This window comes from Ammospiza nelsoni, chromosome 3 (genome assembly GCF_027579445.1).
Source record: "Ammospiza nelsoni isolate bAmmNel1 chromosome 3, bAmmNel1.pri, whole genome shotgun sequence".
Taxonomy (NCBI): Eukaryota; Metazoa; Chordata; class Aves; order Passeriformes; family Passerellidae; genus Ammospiza; species Ammospiza nelsoni.
The window spans coordinates 63,026,792-63,049,116 of NC_080635.1; the positions used below are offsets into that span (position 1 = coordinate 63,026,792).

General features: G+C 40.4%; 1 protein-coding gene across 2 annotated transcripts in view; it reads right to left on the minus strand.

Annotated features, from left to right (window-relative positions):
* Positions 1-1,023: 1,023 nt before the first annotated feature.
* The window catches only part of NKAIN2 (sodium/potassium transporting ATPase interacting 2), a 525,174-nt gene continuing 503,872 nt past the window's right edge, over positions 1,024-22,325 (minus strand). The window contains exons 6-8 of one of the 2 annotated variants that reach the window (XM_059469306.1): positions 10,952-11,033; positions 6,855-7,112; positions 1,024-5,772 (exon numbers count right to left, since the gene is read on the minus strand). In XM_059469306.1, the coding sequence (XP_059325289.1) occupies positions 7,040-7,112; positions 10,952-11,033 (155 nt within the window). In that variant the 3' untranslated portion in view covers positions 1,024-5,772; positions 6,855-7,039. The remainder of the gene's footprint in view (positions 5,773-6,854; positions 7,113-10,951; positions 11,034-22,325) is intronic. The other variant, XM_059469307.1, reaches the window with a different exon arrangement.

Genomic DNA, 22,325 nt, shown 5'->3' on the forward strand with positions numbered 1-22,325 from the left:
GTAGGTGTGCATGTATGTGTGAACTGAGTGAACTGAGCCAACATTTAGCACAAATGCACACAGATGCATCAATATGGAGAATCCTATGCAAATTAAAGCAATTGCACATACTTGTGTGCTCTCCTAGGAACAAAATATTCACCTGCATGCATAGAAATCAACTATCTAAATGTTTGCAAGGGGGAAAAACACAATCCTGGAAAAATTCTTGAAGAAAATGAAATGTGAATCTAATCCAGTAAATGTGTTCACAAACATTTTTTATTGATTTCTCCTAATTCACCTGTGCCTTATGTAGCTCTGGATATTTATGACTTTCTGTGTACTCAGTGAGCTATAGCTTTAGCAAATGGAATTATGATTCCTACCAGGGCTTGCTGTGTCTCCTGGCTTCTGTAATGCTGCCAGCCTTTACATTTGGCTAAATGTCTCCCTGTCTGGGGCTTTTTGAGAATGTACATAACCTTGTGCTTCCTCTTCTTGTCGTTTTGCACCCATCCTCAGCGACACTCCTCCACGGCTGCCATCGCCACCTTTATGTGAGTTGGAAGCAATGGGTGTGACAAAGAGCAGTACGTAATTTTGGGAGGGTATTTGGGGCTGTGTTCAGGAAGAGAGACAGTGAGAATGGCACAAGAAGATGGTGACAGAGAGACAGAAATTAACTAGGTGTGAAATGTCTGTGTGGCAGAACTGGGGGCTTTTCGAGAGCACATACTGGATGTGAACATGCTTCTTCACCTTAAGCTCCCCATAACCTATTTCCCATCAGGACAAAGGCAAAGCTGGGAAAATGATAAGGTACCAGATGGCAATAAAGACCCTTTTCCATTGATGGATGGAGAAGCTTGGCTTTTGTAGAGATTTAATTTTGAATCAGAGATGACCACAAGCATTATTTATTCTTTAATTCTCATGTTTCTCATGTTTCATAGTGCTTCTATCTATCCACAATAATAATCTCAAGGCAGTTGGAAGTCCCAAAACCTACGTCTTCTACTCAACAGAGAGCAGAAAAATCGGTGTTTTTATCAGCCTTTTTATTGAAAAATGTCTTTTGTGATCTTGGCAGGATTTTGGAAGACACTTGTAAAAGACATAATCTGTTTCAATTGGTTTCTGAGAGATAAAGGAAAAGTGCATTTTTAAAAGACCCTTCTTTTGTACGCATGGAGAGAGATGTGCAACAAATGTATGCATGGTGCTACTTAGAACTTCACATTTGGTACAGTATTTTCCTAAACCACTCAGCTATGCCAAGGTCTCAACTTTAACTAGCTGTAATTGCTTCTCTTGTTGAAGGTCTGAACAGAGGGACTTGTCAGGACATGAGATCAAACAGAGCTGATTTCTCCAATCCATGTCAGGAGATGAAGCATATTGGTGACTACAGGAGGAAAATCTCTTTTACTGATTCTGTGCTGTGCCACTTCTGTATGTGAATGAGTAATTGCAGTCTAAAGGGCAGCTTCTTTTATGCATTGTAATTGCATTTAATACTGCACATAGCTTGAAGCAGACCAATTAGCTTAACAACTGTCTTCATCTTTCTCCAAGGAGCAGTGGACACAGTCTGCAGTACTGCTGTGCATTGGTTCTTCAACAACACCTGGCTTACCTTTAGTGTCTGCTGTCAATCCACACGTGCTGGGAAAAAGCCAGATTCAGAATAGCTAGGGAACAAACTCAAGAAGTCCATCACTTTCATCTCAGCTACTCATCAGTAGACAGTCAGCAAGCAATACATACACATAGACTATTAATGGGGCTATAGTATTTGCCTTTAAAACTAAAACAGAGGACTGGAAATGAAAATATTGCAAGGTGGAGTGATTCACAGTGTGGAGTTTTGCTTTGTCTACTATCAATGTGCTCAAATGGAAGGTGAGCATGCCAGTGATGAAAGGCCTCAGACACTGAGTTAATGGTCATTCCTATCTGGAGACATCCAGCAATCAATACATAACTGTGCCACAGTTTATCAAAATGCTGTGCAGCAGTGGAATATTGTCAAGAGTACTTAGATTTAGCAGGTGGAGCACAAACCATTTCTCCTTACCTGACTGAAAAGTATCACTTGCACTATTATGAAGACCTAAAAAGTCCTAACGAAAGAACTCTCTTTCTAAGGAGTCATCCTAAGAGACCATGACCGAGTATTTCAAAATTTCTATAATTCTGCTCCACCTTTATTAAATGACCTCAGGCAAGCTGTCAATATATGTGAGCTCTATAAACATTTTTCCTGAAACAGGATTCCATCATTCCAGTGTAGGGACAATAAATAGCATATAAAAGAATATGAATGCAGAGGAAATATCCATGTTACACAGCTCATTCTTAACAAGTATTATTTTTGCAATACTTAACACTGTTGGCAACTCTATACCTATCATGGGCTTAAAATTCCTGATGAGTGGGCAAAAACCAGTCCTGTTTTCTAAGTAGAGTCTGTTGCAGTCAGCCTTGTAAAAGAAACCTTTTTAGTGTCAGTGATAACGAAAATACCTGGTACATATGACAGCGTTAAAATGGTGTCATGACCCGGCAATTTCTCTTCAGGGCTGTCACATCCATGCACTGCACAGATCGGGATTGTCATCATGTAAATGTAATAGGATTCTTTATCCTGCATTGTTGCTCAGCTGGGAAGAGTAATTCTGAGTTTCCTGTAAGTTCTGAATAGCAGCAGGGGGCCATGAATAGCTTGGAAACCTATATTTTTCCATTTATTTTTTTTAAAATGCAAATTACACTAGTAAGTCAAAAAAATCACTTTTGTTAAAAATACATTCAGAATTAACAAATGCCAAAAAGAAAGGAAAAAAAGACACATTTGGATTGTATCTCTTGCCTTCTGAATATTTTAGTTTATAACAAAAGCCCAGCCTAGAAAAATAACATTCTTTACTGGATTTTGAGGAGGATACAGCTGTACAAATCAAAAATGCCATCCAGATATTCTCACATTACTGTGCTCGAAACTGCTTGCAGAAGAGATCTGTCCACTAATCATTTAGTTGAGTAGTCAACAGTCCTAACGTTTTTAATGGTGGTGCTCTAACTGCAACTTAAGCAAGGTTATGAATACCAACTTCATATAGGTATGTATGTGTGTATATATATATATATATACTGTGTGTATGTGAGTGTGTGTATCTACTCTATATGTAATATATGAATACACATTTATATTGCAATCCATAGTAGTTAGATGTGCTTCCTATTTCCTAAGCATTTTACAAACATTAACAATTCAGACCTCACAAAAAGCCTGTGAGGCACATATTATTCCCGTATTATGGATGGGAAGACTAAGACACAGAGAAATTAAGGCCAAAATTTTCTAATTTAAAATCAGGCCTATAAGCTACGTGTAGACACTTCATTAAATTGTCTGACTTCTAAAATTGCTAACTACCAGTAGCCGCTGTTCCATGGGAAATCACTGAAAGGTATGAAAAATTATCTTCTGAAAATTGGATTGCTGCTTAGGTGCCTAAACTGGTTTCTTTTCATGTTAAAAAATGATTTTTATAGAAATATCATTTTGATTAACTGGTATACAGGGAAAGATAAAATAACCTGTTATGACATTTTCATCCCATTTAAACCTCTTCATTGTGTTTTATACTGTACATCTGCTATATTTAAGACTACAGAAAAGTAGAAACTTTTTTAGTTTTGCAAGTTATGGGAAATTTCAGCCTGTCACTTGGAAGTTGCATGGGGTTTCCAGGGGGTGAAAAGCATCTCTACCCAGTAGGAACTCATATTTTCAGGTACTCAAGTATGAAAATTTAAATTTGAGATCCAAATCAGCAATGAATGCTTTACAGGATCAGGCCTAGGGGACATTCATGTTTCATGCATGAAATTCCCAGCAGTATCTGAGATGGGAACCCTTGGTCCACTGCATCAGAATCTTCCTGGGTGATGCAGCCCCCAAAATAGTTAGTCCTGTGTATTTTATATACATAGACATACACACACCTCCACACACTTACATATATATATATCTATCTATATCTATATAAATCTCACTGAATCAATGTAGGTATAGTTCCTGAACATGTCCCGTATGTTGTTTTCACTGGTGAATGCCTGTTCCTCTGTCATTGTCCAGAGTTGCTGCTTGTGACACTGTACATCCATGCAGACACAGCAAAGGGCACTGGCTTGTACAGGGATGGGTGAGTGGTGTGAGGCCGCTGGAGCAAGGGTTTGGCCAGCAGGGAAAAGGGACTTGCTCAGGGGTGCCTTGAGCATTTCCAAGCGCTGACCTTCCCTCTTGCCCTCAAAAGCTATGTGGCCACCTCAGGTGTGGTAGGTGCGTGCATTTGTCTATGCAAGGTCTGAGCAAAGAAACAATGACAATCCAAGTTTCTGAAAAACCTGAGCAAAATATTGGGTTTTCCTAGTGAAAGCCATCTACGTTCTTGAAAATACAGATCAGATGTAGAATAAAACATATGTTCCTAGGAGTTCAGAGTATTTCATATACACATTGACCTACTAGCAAAATTCCCAAAGGCATCTTGTTGCCAACTACGTAACAGCACAGAGGGTTTTTTTCAGCCACAATAATACAGGAAGATAAAATACACGTTCTAACACACAACAGATCCCCCAAATATACCACAAAAAGGTCTTCAGTATTTCTTCAACTCAACTAGTCCCTCCCTGCCCTCTCCAACCAAAATCAAGAAATAAAATATGTGGATCCCTTATGGTGCAATTAGAAAAAAAAAGCTCACTTACAGAGAATTTTTAGTTGAAATCAGATATAAAAGAGTAAACATAGCTAGTACATATTCAGTTGGCCTTTGCTCATAGAAATCTGCAGATGTCTCTGTAGTTAGTAAAAGATGTTTAGAGATAGCTATAAAAGCACCTACAGTGCGATAAATAAAACCAGTGGGATTAAGAAGCACTGTTTCTGCTGCTTATTTCCAGTAGGTTCAATTATTAGTTTCTGTTACCCCTTTCCCCATCTTGACCCCAAAAGGTTCTCAGTTATTTCTTTATTTATTTTTCTTTTCAATCATTATAAACTATTTCTTGACCACTGTGGAGCCCCAAAAGTAAAGCACTTATCAGACAGCTGGCAGTTTTCTACTTGGTTGCTCTGGAGCCATGGAGCAACAGAGCCTTATTCCCTGACATGAAAACAAAGCAAAACCAAACAGAAGAAAACCACTGACTTAGAAATCGTTCAGAATTAACAGCAGCATGTTAACTTCAGAAAGCTTGCACGTAGTTTCTCTAATGTGCAATGCAGTTGGGTTAAGGCAAGTATGAACTGTACAGCCTTCAGGGCAAACAATGCGCTGTCTATTGACTTCTGCTGCAAGGTCATCCTGGTGTTTCAGTGTTGTTGACTGAGGAGACTCAGCGCGGCCTGGAGTGTGGAGGAGGCTCCCACAGCACTGAGTGGGCTGGGTTCATGTCTTAATCCAGATGGGCCATGCTGGCAGTGGCCAAGGGAAAAAAGGGACAAAAGGTGGCACCAATGCCTCTGCTGCGTCCCTCTGGTGCTGAGAGGCAGGAGGTTCAAGGAGGGGTTCTGGGGCGTCTCCTTTAGTACCTGTTAGAAAGAGAGGCTGCAGGTGTCTGTTGTTTTCTGTCTCATTGTTCAATCAGCTTTTATACAATATTTTTAGCACAAAAATTGAATTTCTTTTCTCTTTGAAGAACCAGGAGGCCATCCTGAAAGAGATTTTTGAACAGGTCCTCTAGCCCACCTTGAATAGTCCCCATGTTTACTTTGACCTAGAAGAAAGACAGAGAAAGAACAATACTTATAATCCAGCATATACTTTTCTGATCCCTGCCCTGCTGCTCTGGTGCCCTTTTGCAAGCAAGTGTAATCCACAAACCAGTTCAGATACACGTGGGATGAAGAGGACGGAAAGACAAAGTGTTTACTCAAGTAACTGCCTTGGCTCTCTCTGGAACATTGTTAGAGAAGTCAGCACAGGTTTTCTAAACAATCTTAGGCAGGAGTTATATTTAATTATAATCTTTACTGTATGTCCATGGGTCAACTGGAATATGACCTGATTTATATAATCCATCAGATACGTAGCTGTCTTTGTAAAACCAAGAAGTGACATGGTGTGAGGGCAGAAGGGCTGGACTGCAGGTGCAGGGGAAAGCTGCCCCACAGCTCACTCACAAAGCAGAGACCCTGCGCAAGTGCCACAGCCCGGCCACCTTAACAGTGTTGTCCCAAACCCATGTTTTGTAACTAAAGCTTTCAGTCTAAAATGGACAAGATGTTGTTTGTTGATAGTGAAAGCTCAGGTCGTAGGTTATTTAAATGTGTCTGAATCCCAAAACATGAGGTGATAATTACACAGAAGATTTGTACTGCATGAACATGTGGAGTGTCATGGTGGTTATACTCAAGGTGCTAGCTTTAGTGTCTTTTTTTTTTGTGTTTCATTTATACTTTCAGTGAATGGTGAAGTAGGTAGCGCTTTCAGTCTGTGCAACTATCTAGACAAATGCCTATATGTGTGTCTGTGTGTGTCTGTGTGTGTGTGTGTGTGTGCACAGGAATACAGATACTGCAAATATTCTTAGCATGCTTCACTTCAGGGCTGCACTGCTTTTGAGCAATTTCTCCAGTGCATTAGGCATCAACATCAGACATGCATGGGGTTTTTTTGCTTCGCTTCTTCTTTCCTCGAACAAACAAGTTCAGTGTGAAGAACATAAAGAAAGATCTCTCTCCCCTCCCTCCTTCCTCCTGTTTTTAGAACAGTGATCATGCAGTGCAGTCTTGTTCCACAACTACCACTGGTTTTTTTCATGTGCAGCAGAATCAGTGTCAGGGAGTGTTTAGTCACCTTCCTCCGTCACCTCCCATGAGGAGAATTTTGTCTTGACAATTGATTTCCGCCATCTTATTGTGTCCTTCTCCCATGGTCTGGAAATGAGCACTGGCATCTCCGGCACAGAATGCCAGGAAGCTGCTTTTGAGTACATCAGGTGTGGCCACACTGCAAGGAGGTACATGAGCATCCCGTTCTGTTCAAAAAGCGTATTCGTTTTGAAGGGACTGTCTAGGCTTCTTGGCTTGTACAGCATAGAGCACACTGTTGGCACTTAAATAATAAAAAAATCCCATTTATAACAGGTTGAGAAATGTCACCATAAGAATTCTTCCCCAAGCATAGTTTTAAATTGCATATATTTTTCACTTTAAAAAGTAAACTGATTTAAATTAAATATTAAATTGGAAGCGGTGATAAGGAAAACTTTGATTGGAATTTAAAGCCTAAAACATAGAGGAAAAAAACTTCAATGTGAGTCTGAATCTAATAATTCTAGACTATTAAAGGTAACAGTAGCCAGAGATAGTCACTTTAATTAACTATCTAAAGATAATATTTCTTTTTCAGAGACCAAGGTTTTTCTTTTCCTTAGATATCCTGTTCATTTGGGGTAGTTTTGCATAACTGATGAAACACCACAGAAAGCAACTATGTGTGTTTAAACTGAATTAGAATGTTCTTAAAAGTAGAGCTTGATTGATGAAAATCACAAATAAAAAGTAATAAATCTTTAGATGAAATAGTCCTGATGACAGAATAAAAATGTAAATATGAGAAGCCTGAATAAATTAATAAAATTTGCACATGTAAGTTGGTTCAATATAACCTCCACATTAACAAAATGAAGTCCTAACTTTAGCACACAGGAAGAACTGGTCACAAAACAGTATGTCTTAACAGTTAGCAATTAGTAAACCCAGCCTTCCTTCAGAAGAATAGGTAAATAGTGCATGTATAAAGGACTTAAAATTGATTTCAATCACTTAGATGAAAAACTGTCTGACTTTCCAAAGAAATAAGTTCCTGTTGATGGACTTCTGTCATTGCAATCCATTAAGTCAATTCATATCAGCAAGCAGTGGATAATGACTGAGACCTAACACAAAATTCTGTATGTCTTTAAGATTTGTACTAGTTCTGTGTATGAATCAATCTGGTAAATATATAGGGGCTTCTCTGTTCTGTATTATTGAGCTACATGTTGAAATTTGTATTTTGAAAGAATCTGAACAACCGTTAGAAGCTGATATTGTTTTGGTGAGCTCTTCAAAGAGGAGGCCACATGCTCTCCTTCCATTTTGCAGCATGCCCGGCACACCACAGCACAGAGAACAAACTGCTGTTGTGCCTCCGCATATAGTTAGCCATCAGATGATTTAAAGGCACCTGTCTCCTGTTCAATTTCTCTAATAAATCCAGAGCTCCATATGAGATGTGCCCAGTGTGAGTCTGAATAGGACAGGATACAGTGCTGGCAAAAAGTGATCCCTGTATTTTCTTGATCTTCTGCCAGAATTAGATGGGATGATAATATATCTTCCATATATTATGCTTAATATATCTTCTGTTGCCTATGAATCCAAAGACATTGTGTAGCAACTGATAAAATTATGGAAATATTTATATGAATACACATATATGGACATACATGGGTATAGCTGTGTCCTGGATGGACATGATTATGGCTTGGAAAGCCATGATTATGCCTCTCCTCTCCTCTCCTCTCCTCTCCTCTCCTCTCCTCTCCTCTCCTCTCCTCTCCTCTCCTCTCCTCTCCTCTCCTCTCCTCTCCTCTCCTCTCCTCTCCTCTCCTCTCCTCTCCTCTCCTCTCCTCTCCTCTCCTCTCCTCTCCTCTCCTCTCCTCTCCTCTCCTCTCCTCTCCTCTCCTCTCCTCTCCTCTCCTCTCCTCTCCTCTCCTCTCCTCTCCTCTCCTCTCCTCTCCTCTCCTCTCCTCTCCTCTCCTCTCCTCTCCTCTCCTCTCCTCTCCTCTCCTCTCCTCTCCTCTCCTCTCCTCTCCTCTCCTCTTTCTTTCCTTGCATACTGTGAAGGTTTACATTGATGATATTTGGGGAGCAAACTCCGCAGGGAACCAAATCTTTCCTCCCAACAAATAAAGCTTTAAAATACTTGGTATTTTAAAGGCTTCTTGTTATATCAGCATGTTTTGATTTCTAATACATAATATTGCTGTAAATAGTGCTACAAGCAGATCAAACCTTGACTTGAGTAACTTGACATTCGAATTTGTCACTCCATTACCTAATGGACTGCCTACATTTACAGAGCAACTGCAATGTGAATACATATGCATGTGTTACTAGTGTGCGTCAGCTGTAAATAAAGAAAGGTATTCCTAAATGCCATAAAAGCTTCTTAAGGACAGATTGTAGCAATCCTAGAGAGCCCTGTCAAACATTATACAGTCAGAGGGAAACATGAAGTGTCTTTATTTGACTGTGGCTGGAACATGGCAATATTTTTGCGGGTTGATTGAACAAAATGTCCGCTCACATTCTGTTTTCTGTCTCTTGTTAAAGACAGCTAAATCCCCTGTACTCCAGTGAGCATGCAGCATTGGAATAAGAGAAAACACCGTTTACATGGATTAATCATCTATCTCTTCATCTAAGCTACAGGCTGAAAACTATTGCCTTCTTTTTTTTTTTTTTTCCACAGGTCTAGTTTTCTTTCCAGTCAGTATGAAGATGCATAGTAAATGCAATCTGCTGTTCTGGAAGAAACACTGAGAGCATAAAGAGAATGGGATAATAGCTAGAGGGCTCCATATGTTGATGACAAGGTATGGTATACTGAGAAAGAGATAGGATTAGAATTGTTCTAAGTACCTATGTACCTCATATAAAACTATGAAGGAAATAACATTTTCTAAATGTGCAGCACTGTGCCAAAAGTGCAGGTGAAAAATATTTACTTGGGCACAGACAGATGGGAAGCTGAAGCTGAGACGACATTGGAGATATGCACCATTGTAATTTGAGATTATTAAAAAGCTCCTAGCAAAGCTCCTGAAGGGCCCAGTTCCAAACACCAACACAGAACAGATTGTGCAACTGATAAAGGAGTAAATGTGAGATTCCATTCCAAAATACACTAATCCATTAGTAGACTTGCTTCCACTAATCCGAAGAAATGAAATTGCATTCAAAGGTGAGTGGAATTGTGTGTTGGGATGGCTACTGTTTGCTTGAACTTAGTTCTTTTCCACAAAAGAAATGCTCAGATGAGAAACAAAGGAAAAAAACGTAACTGTTGCCCCTTTATGAGTTGTGTGGTGCTGTGCTTTTAGTGTGTAGGGCATTGATAGCAAATAAAAAATATTTCCAAAGGCTGCAGCAGTGAGGTAAGATTTATCTGGGCAGTCAGGACTGTTCTGCATTTCAGTTGATATCAGTACAAGAAATATTTGGAGACGATTGTTCCTGGGCTGGTCTATGGTTGTGCATCAGCTCTAGTGTGAATATACTCCAGCTGTGTGTATGAGCTGAGATTTGTTTGTTCATTTAACTCCCAAACATATCAGATTGCACTCTACCATGGAGTTGTCACTCAATGGTTAGGTAAAATACTGTCTTCTATTCAAACTAGTTTTAAAAGCCATATGTTGTTACATTTGTTTCGGCTTTTTTAAATGTGGAAACTGGAAATGAGTTGCAGAGGTGCCTTGGTGAACAGATGCTCTGGTAAGACAAATGCTAAATGCATCCACTAAATTAGCAAGTTTCTGGACTTTTGATAAAACTTCATAAAAATCCACTTTTTTTCACAGCCAAGGTTTGTCACATATGATTAGTGTTTTTTCTACACCAAATTGTCGCTGTCTCTGAGTGGAACCTGCTTGAATGAAAATAAGGAAAAATCAGGTGAGAGTTGGATGCTGTTTGAACAACTGTGACACATGATATCCTACCCTAAGAAATCATTCTAATTCAACACAAGAGTAATGTTGGTTCCTAAGTGTAACTTGAATTCAGTCCATCAAAAAAGGCTTCTGGCTATTCTTAATTTTTAAGTCATGCCATCTTTCAGTTTAATGATCCTTTAATATCAGGCTGCCACTCTGCTGAATATCCTAGAAGTTAAGTACTTACATATACATGGGCTGCAGCTGTAAATGAGATGTCTTCTGTGGACCTTGATAGCCATAAGAGTCAAATCCACCTATGAAATCAACTGAAAGGGGAGAAATTGCTTTCATTAGCAACGTCTTTTCAGAACTGATAGGCACTATCATTCAAGAACCACCCAGTACACAGATTATTTTTGACGGGTCCTCTAATAATCTGTTAATATTAGACCAGATAATTGGGAAGATACAGAGAAACAGTAAAAAGTAAAGAAAGGCAAAGCATCCCTTTTTTCCCCTTTACTTTTAAAATCCATTCAATTTCAAAACCACATAAAAACAGTAAAACATTTATAACAACCATCTTCCCACCAGAAATAACCACACATCCCTCTTTTTCAAGTAGACCACCTCACTAATACAACACAACACGCTATTTAGACATTACAACTGCTGAAAACCATTTATTTATGGGCATGAATGCATTGCTTCTGACTGTGATTACTGTGGCTGGCTTGCTGTCATACCATGGCTCAGCAGAGGATGTAGAGAGGGGAGTACATTGATCCAACTCCGTCTCAGAGACAGAAGTTTCTCTGATTCCCTGTTTTGACATTTGGGTTGAAATGCATGAACAGAGAGTTGGAACAATTTATCTGAGCTTCAGAGACGAAACTTCACAGATGTAAGGAAACCTGCATTTCTCTCAAGATACTGAAGGTCTGCAAGAAGGTTGTAGGGTGGGAGTTATTTATTAATTCACACAACTGCCAGCTTCTGATGGCCTTCTCATGTTTGTTTTAAACAATTTCCAGGAAAATTCAATCTCAACTGAGCCCAAGACCCCTATATCTCTGCTAAAACACTTTCTTTGCACAGGTAAAAGGGTGCCATTTGCTTCCTTTGTCCCAGGAGACTCAACTATCGGCTTATAGAGGTTATCTGGGGGCAGTTCTCGTCCCTGAAGTATTGTCTCTTACATCACAGATCTGAATTGGACTTTACTTTGATAGAAAAGGGACAAAGAGTTCAGGTATGGAAGTGCATTTTTCACATGTCTGGTCAATGCTACTGACAGACTGGCTCTGTGTACATTAAAAGAAAAGAGAAAAAAAGAAAAAGAAAAAGAAAAGGCCATTTGATAGAAAACAACTTCTTGTAAATCTAAAATGCAGTTACAATCACAAACAACAAAAAAGTAAATTTACATGGTTTGAAAACTTCCACAGTGGTTAGGACTCCTTAACACTTGCATTTATAAAGTTGTTTTAATACTAAGGTAGCCCCCAATTTGTGCCACACTTAGTCACACTTATCAATACAGTTTCAGCCATTCCAGACATTTACCAAAATATCAAATTCTTGTACGCCTTCTTTTACCAATCTGCAAGCAAAGAGCTACCAAAACACTGGACTGCCTGGGTACAGTATGTCTCCATTGCAACTGCACACATGTTGAATCTGTCATAAAGTCATTCTTTGCTGGCAAGAATGGCCCCTGCAGAAATAATTTAGCCATTTCTGTGCCCTGTAGCAGCATTATGTGTATTCCTATCCCAGAAAGATGTGTTACTAAATTAATCCCTGACATCTCTAATGAAGGAGGTTCTGTAGCCTTTCCATGTTGCTTTTCACTGTGCCTAATTTCCTAATGTCTAATTTAAATGTAATTTCCTGCAAATTAACTACTTATCTATATTTTGGCCTTTTCTCCCTATGGATATGAAGAAAAATGAGCCATTTTTTTTCTCTTATAGCTTTTTAAACCTTTAAAAGAAGTATTTCATGCCATCCATTGTTTTCAGGTTTAAGAAAACCTAGTTATTTCAAATTTTTTTCACAGCTCATGTTGTGCAAGCCTCTACATTTTGAATCCTGAAGATTCTTCCTCAGTTTACTTATGTTTTTCTTACAGTGAGGTGCACAAATCAGGACTAACGGGGACAACTGCCATACAGTTTTCTGTTCATTACCTGAAATAATTCAGTAGGTTTTGGGGTTTTGTATGTTTGGTTGGGATTTTTTTCTTGTTTTTGTTGTTTGTGTTTTGCATCATTTGGGTTTGGTTTCCAATTTCTTTTTTCAACAGCATCACACAAATGCCTAATAATCAGCTCTTTATTTTTTGTTTTGACACTAACTGTAGCTTAGCCTAGTCTATATTTTATTTGAAGATGATTGATTCTTTCCCACAGGAGTTCTTTTGCACTTGTCTGTACTAAATTTCACCTTCTTGATTTCAAGCTACTTCTCAAGATTATTTTGACTTCTAATCCTATATTCACAAGTGCTTGTACCCTTCAAAGTCTAGTTTAATCTTAAAATTTTTACACATGTTCTCTCTTCTATCCTCATTGTTTTTAATAAAAATAATGAAGAGAATTATTTCCCTAGCTGAGGTTCCAGTGGGATCCCATCGGAAATGTCCCATCTGCTTTATAACTACATTTCAAATAGAATTTTAAACAGTTCTGCACTCCACCTATGCTGACTGCATCTGGACAGTACTTTCTTGAACTTCTTACAAAACCTTTTATAATGTCAAAATCTTGCTAAAATAAAGACAAACGCTATTTGTTGCATTCCACTTAATCAATGTCTGCAACCATCAAAATACCTTTATCAAAATGTTATCATGTCTTTGGGAACGTACTAAGTTTACAGGCAGAAAATGAAGAATATTGTTTAGTGAAGTGCTAGGCTGGGAGAAAAAAACCCCCCTCAATTCAAATACAAAGATTGCAGAAAAAAGAATGGATGTATGTTTTGCTGAAGGTATGGTTTGTTGTTTGCTTGCCCAATTTTCTTCTCTTTTTGTTACTCTTGATTCCTGACAACACAAGTCAGAAAATGCCTGTGTTGGATCAGTGCCTCACCGTTGTCAACTCATGTCACTTTAGGGATATTGTTTATACTCATTTGTCCAGCTTTGCATTTCTTCTTGTACTTTCCTAGAACATTTTATTTCAAGCAACCTGTAAAACATTATTAGTAGGCTGCACGCATAGACACTCTGCTTTGCAGATGTGGGGCAAAAGCTTGTCTTAAGGGCTTTTTTCAGAAAGCTAAACCAATGTGTTGAGAAAAAGATTTCTTTGAGAAAAATGATTTTGTGTGAGCATGAGGGAAAGATGCGTGCTCGTGCTGAATACCTCTTCGTGCATGGTGGCTTTGCCCTGCTGTCCAGAGCAGGCTCAGAGTGTTAGTAAGCCAGATTGCCAAGTTACAAACAAAGCAAGGTCGTAGAGACATTTCTGTGTTCAGCTCACTATAGAAGCTGCCATGTGTGTAACCAAACGATGGCAGGGCAGCGAGTCCAACCATGACCTCGCTGGAGACATACAATGGCTTCTTGCAGGCAACAACAAGCTTTGCAAGGTAGGTGAAAGGAGGTAATAGAAAGTGAACTCCAGCACAAAAGGGTTTCATCAATTTGTTTGCAGCAAGGTTTCTTCATGGCAGCTGCTTCTCAGCACTGCAAACCCCGTGGTGTCCAGACTGTGCTAAAAGCTCCCTGTGGACTCTGAGATGGTTTCTTAAAGCATGCAGCAGGCTGCCCTTTCTGCAGGCATTTCATCCTGGCTGTGCCTGAAAGGTCACCGAAATGTCATACAACTGATACATTCCTGGCAGCCATAACATCAGATGAATAAAACAAGGCTCATTATCTGAATCAGTACAGAGGTGTCCATCCCTAGCTTCATACATCAAACACTTTTTTTGACTACTCTATCGTACATTCATCTTACATGTCTCTGATATCACAAGAGGCTCATGTTGTGTTTCACTTTAGTAAAAGCACACATGAACTTACAAACATAATACAATTGCTTTTGTGGTGGTTTGACCCTGGATGAACACCAGTTGTCCACCAAAGTCACTCTGTTGATTCCCTCCTCAGATGAATAGGAGAGAGAAAATGTAACAAAAGGTTCATGGGTCCGGATAGACACAGAGAGAGATCACTCAGCAGTTACCACCACAGGCCAGATAACCTTGAATTATTACCAAAGAAGAGCAATATCATGAGAAATAAAGCCAAATATTAAACTTTATTCCCAGGTTTAACTCCTGATTCTCTGCCTTCTCCACCCCAGTGACATTGGGGAATGAGGAATGGGGGTTGTGGTCAGTTCATCACAAGTCTCTCTGCTGCTCCTTCCTCCTCTGGGGGACATCTCCTTATATGCTTCCTCTGCTCCAATGTGGGGTCCCTCCTATGGGAGAGAGTCCTCCAAAAACTTCTCCAATGTGAATTCCTCCCATAGGCTGTAATTCTTCATGAACTGCTCCAATAGGTCCCTTCCTTGGGGTGAAGTCCTTCAGGAGCAGCCTGCTCCAGTGGGTGCCCCCTCAGGGTCACAAGTCCTGCCAGCAACCCTGCCCTGGTGTTGTGGGCTCCTCTCTCCTTGGGGCCACAGATCCTTACAGGAGCCTGATCCAGCACGGGCTCCCCACAGAGTCACAGCCTCCTTTGGGCACCCACCTGCTCTGCCCTGGGGTCCTGCATGGGCTGGGGTGGATCTCTGCTCCCCCATGGCCCTCCCTGGGCTGCAGGGTTGTTGCTCTCACTCCATTCCACTCTTCAACTGGAGTTATTATGCAAATTTTTTCCCCTTTTTTCAATCTGTTATCCCACAGGCACTACCCCTGTCACTGACATGCCAGCAGTAGGTCCATCTTGGAGCTGTGTGACACTGGCTCTATCAGAAGCCACAGGAGAAACTTCTAGTAGCTCTTCACAGAACACACCCCTGTGGCCCCCTCAAAACCTGGCCATGCAAACCCATCTTTGACATATTGTGTGCTGAAATTTTTATTTTCCTTGCTGCACTTGAATAGGATAATAGCAGTACTACTTATCTGAAATATGCATTATAAAAAACTCAGATTATTTTCTTATTTTGCTTGTGTTAAGGGTCTTGTCATACATATGACTGTTACAAGTGTAACACAGGACATATGGCTCAAAGTAGGGACATACTTTCTATCAATAATTACCCACAGGAATGTGAAATTTCAACCTTTGCTCACAGTCAGAGTCCCCACTGTTTCTGCTGTACTTCAGGACAGGATGAGAGGCATAAATGGGTTTCTCATTTTCCATTTCTGGAAGTCTACAGTATATAGAAGGACCACTAAAATGCGATGCAGAAAAAAAACCACCCAGTGCTTGGCATTACAATGGTCCTTAACCATATTCATGCATCTACTAAAATAATATAAAAAAACCTAGAATTACCCATGATAAAGATGATACCTTTTTAAAAAAAGACTTAATGACCATGGAGGTGCATGTGCATGCCATGACTGGACATATGTCCTGTGTGGTATAGCAGAGAGACAACACGTGGTGTTCATATCCTACATCTGACCTGTGAGATCTTAAATTTATCTGCAACCTCTCAGAGCCGAAGACTTGGCTCCCTGGACTAAGGTTTTTCAAGTGCTGCAATTGAGCTTCACTGCCACAGCAAGCCACATCACTGCAGGCGTAGCTGGAAGGAAGGAGAGATGGCAAACAAACTACATCTAAAAACATTACTGAGAGCAGTGCTGGTGCAGAAGTATGTGAGGCAAGAGAGAGCTGTGCATAAATAGCGGTAGCTAAAAACTGGCCAAATTGAGAAAAAAAAATAAATGGGGGGAAGTAAAATTAAGTTTCATTTTAATACCTTGGAAATGACATATGGGGCAAAAATATTAAAAAACATATGGGGACACCTTTGCTCTTTCAGTTTTGCCAGTATCCTGCTACCCAGCTCTCTGTTTGGTGAAGACACTTCCAAACAATTCAGTGCTGCTGCCTTTTTATGCTGTGAGCATGGTCTGGTGGCTGTTCCACAAAATAGCACACAGGAGGAGATTTGCTTGAATGTGATCTCCATAAAGTTTGTTTACAGTGGTAATCAAACATTATTGGTCTTTGTGCTGAGTACACAGTGATTTAGGCTCTCAAACCACAGCAGAGCCAAACACCAGGGAAACATGGGGAAGGAGACGTCTGCCAGCACATGAGGCTGTGCCCTTTCTGCTGTCACAGGAGGATTCAGAAATGGCATAAGGACTTGGACATGAGGTCCAGTTCTTGTGGTGCAATGAGCAGCATTTCTGCCAAGCAGTCAGTAATGAAGGGCCTGTGAGTGCTCTCAGCTCAGCCATTTGCAAGGTGAATATAAAACCTCAGATTTTGAAACTGTAACCTCATGGCATTTGTGAGCTCTACAATGGCCACTGGAGCTGCAAAGGGAAGCCCTTACACAAATTTTGATGGATTTTCTCAGCTCAGATTAGCTCCACTGCCACTATTTTCATGCTGTTTACTTGTATGATAATCAAAATTATTCAGTAATTTTTTGCTTCACAGGGTCTTGTCCTCCAATTTTTTCTCCTTTTATTGTGCTTCTTGTTGATGTAAGGCACCATCTTCATCTGTCTCTGTTTCTGCTGATCCCCTGGCTGAGTCTTTTATCAGCTCTTCTGAGATAAGATGTAGGAGTGGGGAGGTACTCAGGTTTGTGAAGTCTAATAAATATGATCTGGTGTTTCTGCCCTCACAGAAATACAGGCAGAGATCTCTGTCTATAATTAGGGAGCAACAGGCATGCAGATATTGCTTTGCAGGTGACTCCAGCTCATGGTTGTACCCAGCAGAAAATACCAAGATGAATGGTCCTGTGGGTCCAGAAATTAGACAAGTCACAATTTGTCTCAGATTTGCAGGTGGAGAAGGTGTCTGGTCAGTGGCTGATTCTTGGACCATGACATGAGGAAGACCATGCTCTGGAGCAAGGCCTCTGCAAGGCGTGGCTGGCCAATTGTGGGAACCATGTTGAGAGGATGGGAACCAAGGCGCTTGCTGAGCAGAAAGGAGCCGGGATGAAAGTAGTCAGGACTAACCAAGCAAGACTGGGAGGCATGAGCCCGAGGTGGCTGAAGGCAGAAACTGGGACCAGGGATAAGGCAGGCAGGAACAAGGACCAAAGGGCAGGTGGAAACATCTGGAGCATAGCTGCAGCAATGAAAAGTACTGGACTGAAATGGCCAGCACTCCCTTAGAAAAGACAGCAAGCCACCTGTCAACCTGTACACCTGGAAATAGGGTTGTTGCCTGACCTCTGCAAGGCTTTGCAAGGATTGTCTCTAAACTTGCAGTGGGGCTTGTCTGATGCTTAGTAAAGAAAGAAAGAGTAAAAGACCTGCACTCAGCTAAAAGAGCAAGAGAACAATAATAAGCAAAGAGAACAATAATAGTCTGAACAATATATTATTTTTCTAAACTGGATAGACCTGAGCATTGCTGGATAATGGCCATTTGCGTTCAAATTTTCATCCCTAAGTGCTGAGCAAAAAAAATATAGCCCTGCAATATAGATTTTGACTGAAAAACCATTCTAAGAATTAAATGTGTGGTAGACTGAATTTTTGTAGAAGTTATCAAATGAGTCATTAGGAAAAATTGTTCTTAGCCAGATCACTGCTCAGGGTGAGCAATAAAGAGAAGAAAAGAAGGAAAAAGAAAATGCCTGGGGCAGTGGCCTCCAAGTGTGACTGCCACACTAATAAATTAGAAAAAGGGTCATTAGTAGGTGCAACAAAGGGGGGAATTAAGGCCCAAATCTATGAAAGTTAACAATCCAATGCTAATGAAGACCTATCTAGATATTTGAAAGGAAAAGCAATAAGGAAAACTTTAACAGGAGTCATGCTGATAAAAATAATTTAATAGAAAGCTATGTTCATGGCATGTAGGAAACTGCAAGGAGCTCACACTGACTGTCTCAGCAGGAAAGGACACTGAGGCTGTGGGCAGGTGTCCTTCATAGGGCCACTGGAAATAATTAATTAGTCTGGCCCACCCACAGCAGCTCATCACCATTCCTCTCCAAGACTGCTACCTGTCAGGCTGGAGTGAGCTTGGATAGCCAGGACCTGCCGTTCACCCACTAATCTTGGCTGAAACCCTAAGAAGGCAACCAGCGGCCCTCAAAGGGTGGGACACCAGCGTGGGGAAGGGGGCCAGCAGCCCCACATGGCCACTTGCAGGCTGCTCCTCTTCAGAATCCAAAAACTGTCTCTCTTCCTCCTCAGGGGATGAAGGGGGAGATGCTCCCCATTGGAGAGTCTCCTTTCAAAGACAGCCCTCCATGTCCAGTGCAAAGTGGCAGGAAAGTACTGATGTTGAAATGAAGTCTTTCACCAGCACCAGAACAAAACATGCCTGAAAGTATTTTGCAAGCAATTTTCAGCTTGTGGAGAGCTTCAGATTTTGCTAATCTTTTCCTGATTTTGAATATGAGCTTTTTTTTTTTGCAATGTCAAAACATTTCTATGTCCAGGAAGGCCACACCCTATTCAGCTGCATCAACAACCTGAGCATTGCTTCAAATGATCTGTAGCCTTTGTTATCAGAACCATCACTAGTTACTACCTAATTTTTGCCACTGGCTTGACACAACTGCCTGGGACATTGTTTCATGGTCTGAATGCCTTTGTGCTCCTCTCCTGAAATAAATAATTTATGACGAGTAATATTTTCCCAATGGTTTGGTATGAAATGTATCTTTCTTCAAAAAAACAGATGTTATCAGTTCATTCACTATTGACATGGGCAGATATTTTCTGCAATGTCATTCTTGAATAGGTAAAAATTGTGTGATCTATAGTTAAAAAAAATTGTAAGGTAAGTATATTTCCCTGGCTGTTACAATGCAATGATCTTATTAAGCAGTATTGCATTGTGATCAGCTGCTGGAATGGAAATGTTACTTCCTTCAAGCTTTAAGTTATGTTATTTAGACATTTTTAAACTGGGGGTTGACAATCCCCACAGGAGGTGGTGATGGATGCAGGGGGAGTGGCAGGGAAGACAGGAGAGGGAGAAAAGAAATCATCAGAGATGAAGCCAGCAATGCCACACTTTTCCCTTGTGTGATTTTATTTATATATTTGTCTCATGCCACAACCCCGTCTCCTAGGGATTCCTTGAACATCAACTTCATTAGTTACGAAGGCAGCAATCCATAACCAATTTTCTTTTCATGTCAAGCTTGTTCATGTATAAACCCAGCCCTTTTGTTAGAAACATTTGCAATTAATCCCACAAACAAAGAAAATGCAAATCATACAGTCTACCCTAAGCAACCCTTCTGACTCAAGGCCCTGACCACCATCTATTATACACTAAAATGAATTGAAATTCCCACTTTGAGTCTAACCTAATTTTCTAGTGATAATAGGCATGGATTCCCAGAAGCATTCTATGCATCTAGATAGTAACGTCCTAATTTCCCTTCCTGGTAAATGTTTTAAATAAGACTTTAGCACCAAAGGAAATTAACCTTTAAATTAATTGTAATTATAAAATGCCATCACTGATTTTGTCTTCAGACTAATTACTTGCCATTATTTAAACAAACTGCACCTCCTCAGAGCTTTTAAGTTTGTTTCTCTCTGCAGTGCTGTGCCAAATGATCGCAGAGCAGGCTGTGTAATGTCTGCCAAGCCCTGTGACACCTTGGACTGCTCAGCTCCATTTGCATCTCAAATGCAGCTGGTTTCACTTGTCATATCTTCCTGCCATAAACTTGTTCCCCTGTGCTTCAGCCTGCACTCTGCAGCTCAGACGTTTTCAGCCTGTGCCTCGCAAGCAGCGAGCACACACACCTTAGGGGACAAAGATTGCCTGTGCTCTGTGCCGAGGAGAACGAGATGATCAACACCAGCCTTCTGCTTCGTGAGGGGCCCCCTCCCAGACAGGACATGACTGGAAATAACAACACAGGAACCAGCTATTGATATGTGCAAAAGATTGATGTTGTACAGGCGTGTCAGGGAATTTCCTAAATGTTCCTGGTGGCATCGCGGCTCTCCAAGGCAGCTGTCCTTAGGGTGACAAACATGAAGTAGCACCTTGGGATTTCAAAGGCTTCTCTCCCTCCACACTTCTATCAGCATCCTGACAGCCAAAGGCATTCAATTTTCCTCCCTCTGGTTTACTTAGATCATGTAGCAGTCACCACACTAAATGAAACAAGTAAATGGAAAAAGCTTCTAATTGAGCTGCAGGCTGTAAATTGAAGAGCACAGCTGAGCAAAAACAAGCTGAAGCTTCAAAATTGTAGTGTATTCCTTGCATTCCCATTCACAATGACCTGTTCAGCAGTTTGGAGAACAACTGTGTTTTAAATATAGGCTTTTATTTGTTCCTATTATTATTATTTGTTGCTGTGCTGTCTCTGCAGGCTGTCTCAACAAAACAAGTCAGACCACTTATTCCCCCTGTCATGAGAGAGGTGTCTACCACAGATAGGGCAGGTTGCTCTTTGGGGTTGCATCCCTGCCTCCACTGACTGTGCTGGAAATCTTGATTGTTAATTTAAGCTGCAGGCCTACTTAATGTGGCTGTAGGAGTGTGAGATGGATGCCAACTGTGCCAGCATGGAAAAGGTGAAGATGGAATCCCTGTTTTTTTCCAGAGAAAACACCAGACTCAGGACACACTACACAAATGGTAGGTGCAAAACAAAGGAAGTGTATAGCTGAGGTATGAGATCTCCTTTTGTCAGGAGGCTGTTCTAGAAAACCTTTTTTGTTTCATACATAGTTGGAACTTTCAAGAAGAAAAGACCACTATGGGAAACTAAATACAGCTAGACCTCTTGTGGCTAAGGAAGTCCATGAACAGCAAATTACCGTCAAGAATTTCTGGGAACCACAAACTCGGGATGGGAAACAAAGAAGCAGAATTAATACTCAAATGTTTGCTACCAGTTTCTCTTTCTCTTTGTTTTAGAGATTTTTTTTTAAGTAGGAATGGAAGCTGAGGTATTATTTCTCTGTAATGTCTCACTAAACAGATTGTGACAAGCATTTGGCACAGAAAAAAAGCGATACCTGAGCATATTCTGCACTTCAATAGTGCCTTTCATCCCAGACGCTCAAAGTTACGAAGCAACACGCCTGTGAGTTTGTCCCTGCAATTATTTCCCATTTTAAATATAGGAAACAGAAGTATGGAGAGGTTAAACAACCTGCCCAAATGTGGAAGGTTGCCTATAACAGAGATAAAAAGAAAATGTTTTTCTGTCTATCCCATGTGCATGCCAAAATTTCACATTTCTCACATATAATGAATTTAATACTGTCTTTTAAAAGAAAATCTTTGTCATAACTTTTTGTACTTCTCAGGTCAGAGTGGATCCCAGAGTGGAATATTGTTTGGCACCAAGTTGATTGGCACATAATATTTTATTGTTTATCAAAAGATATTTCCTATCTAGGGTATAATTGTCTTGCTGAACATTTTCAGTAATTCAAATGCGGCCTTTAATCAGAATTTTTATTGGAGGGGGAGGAGTGAAAGAATTTTAAAGGGTTATACAGAGCTTCACTTCTGG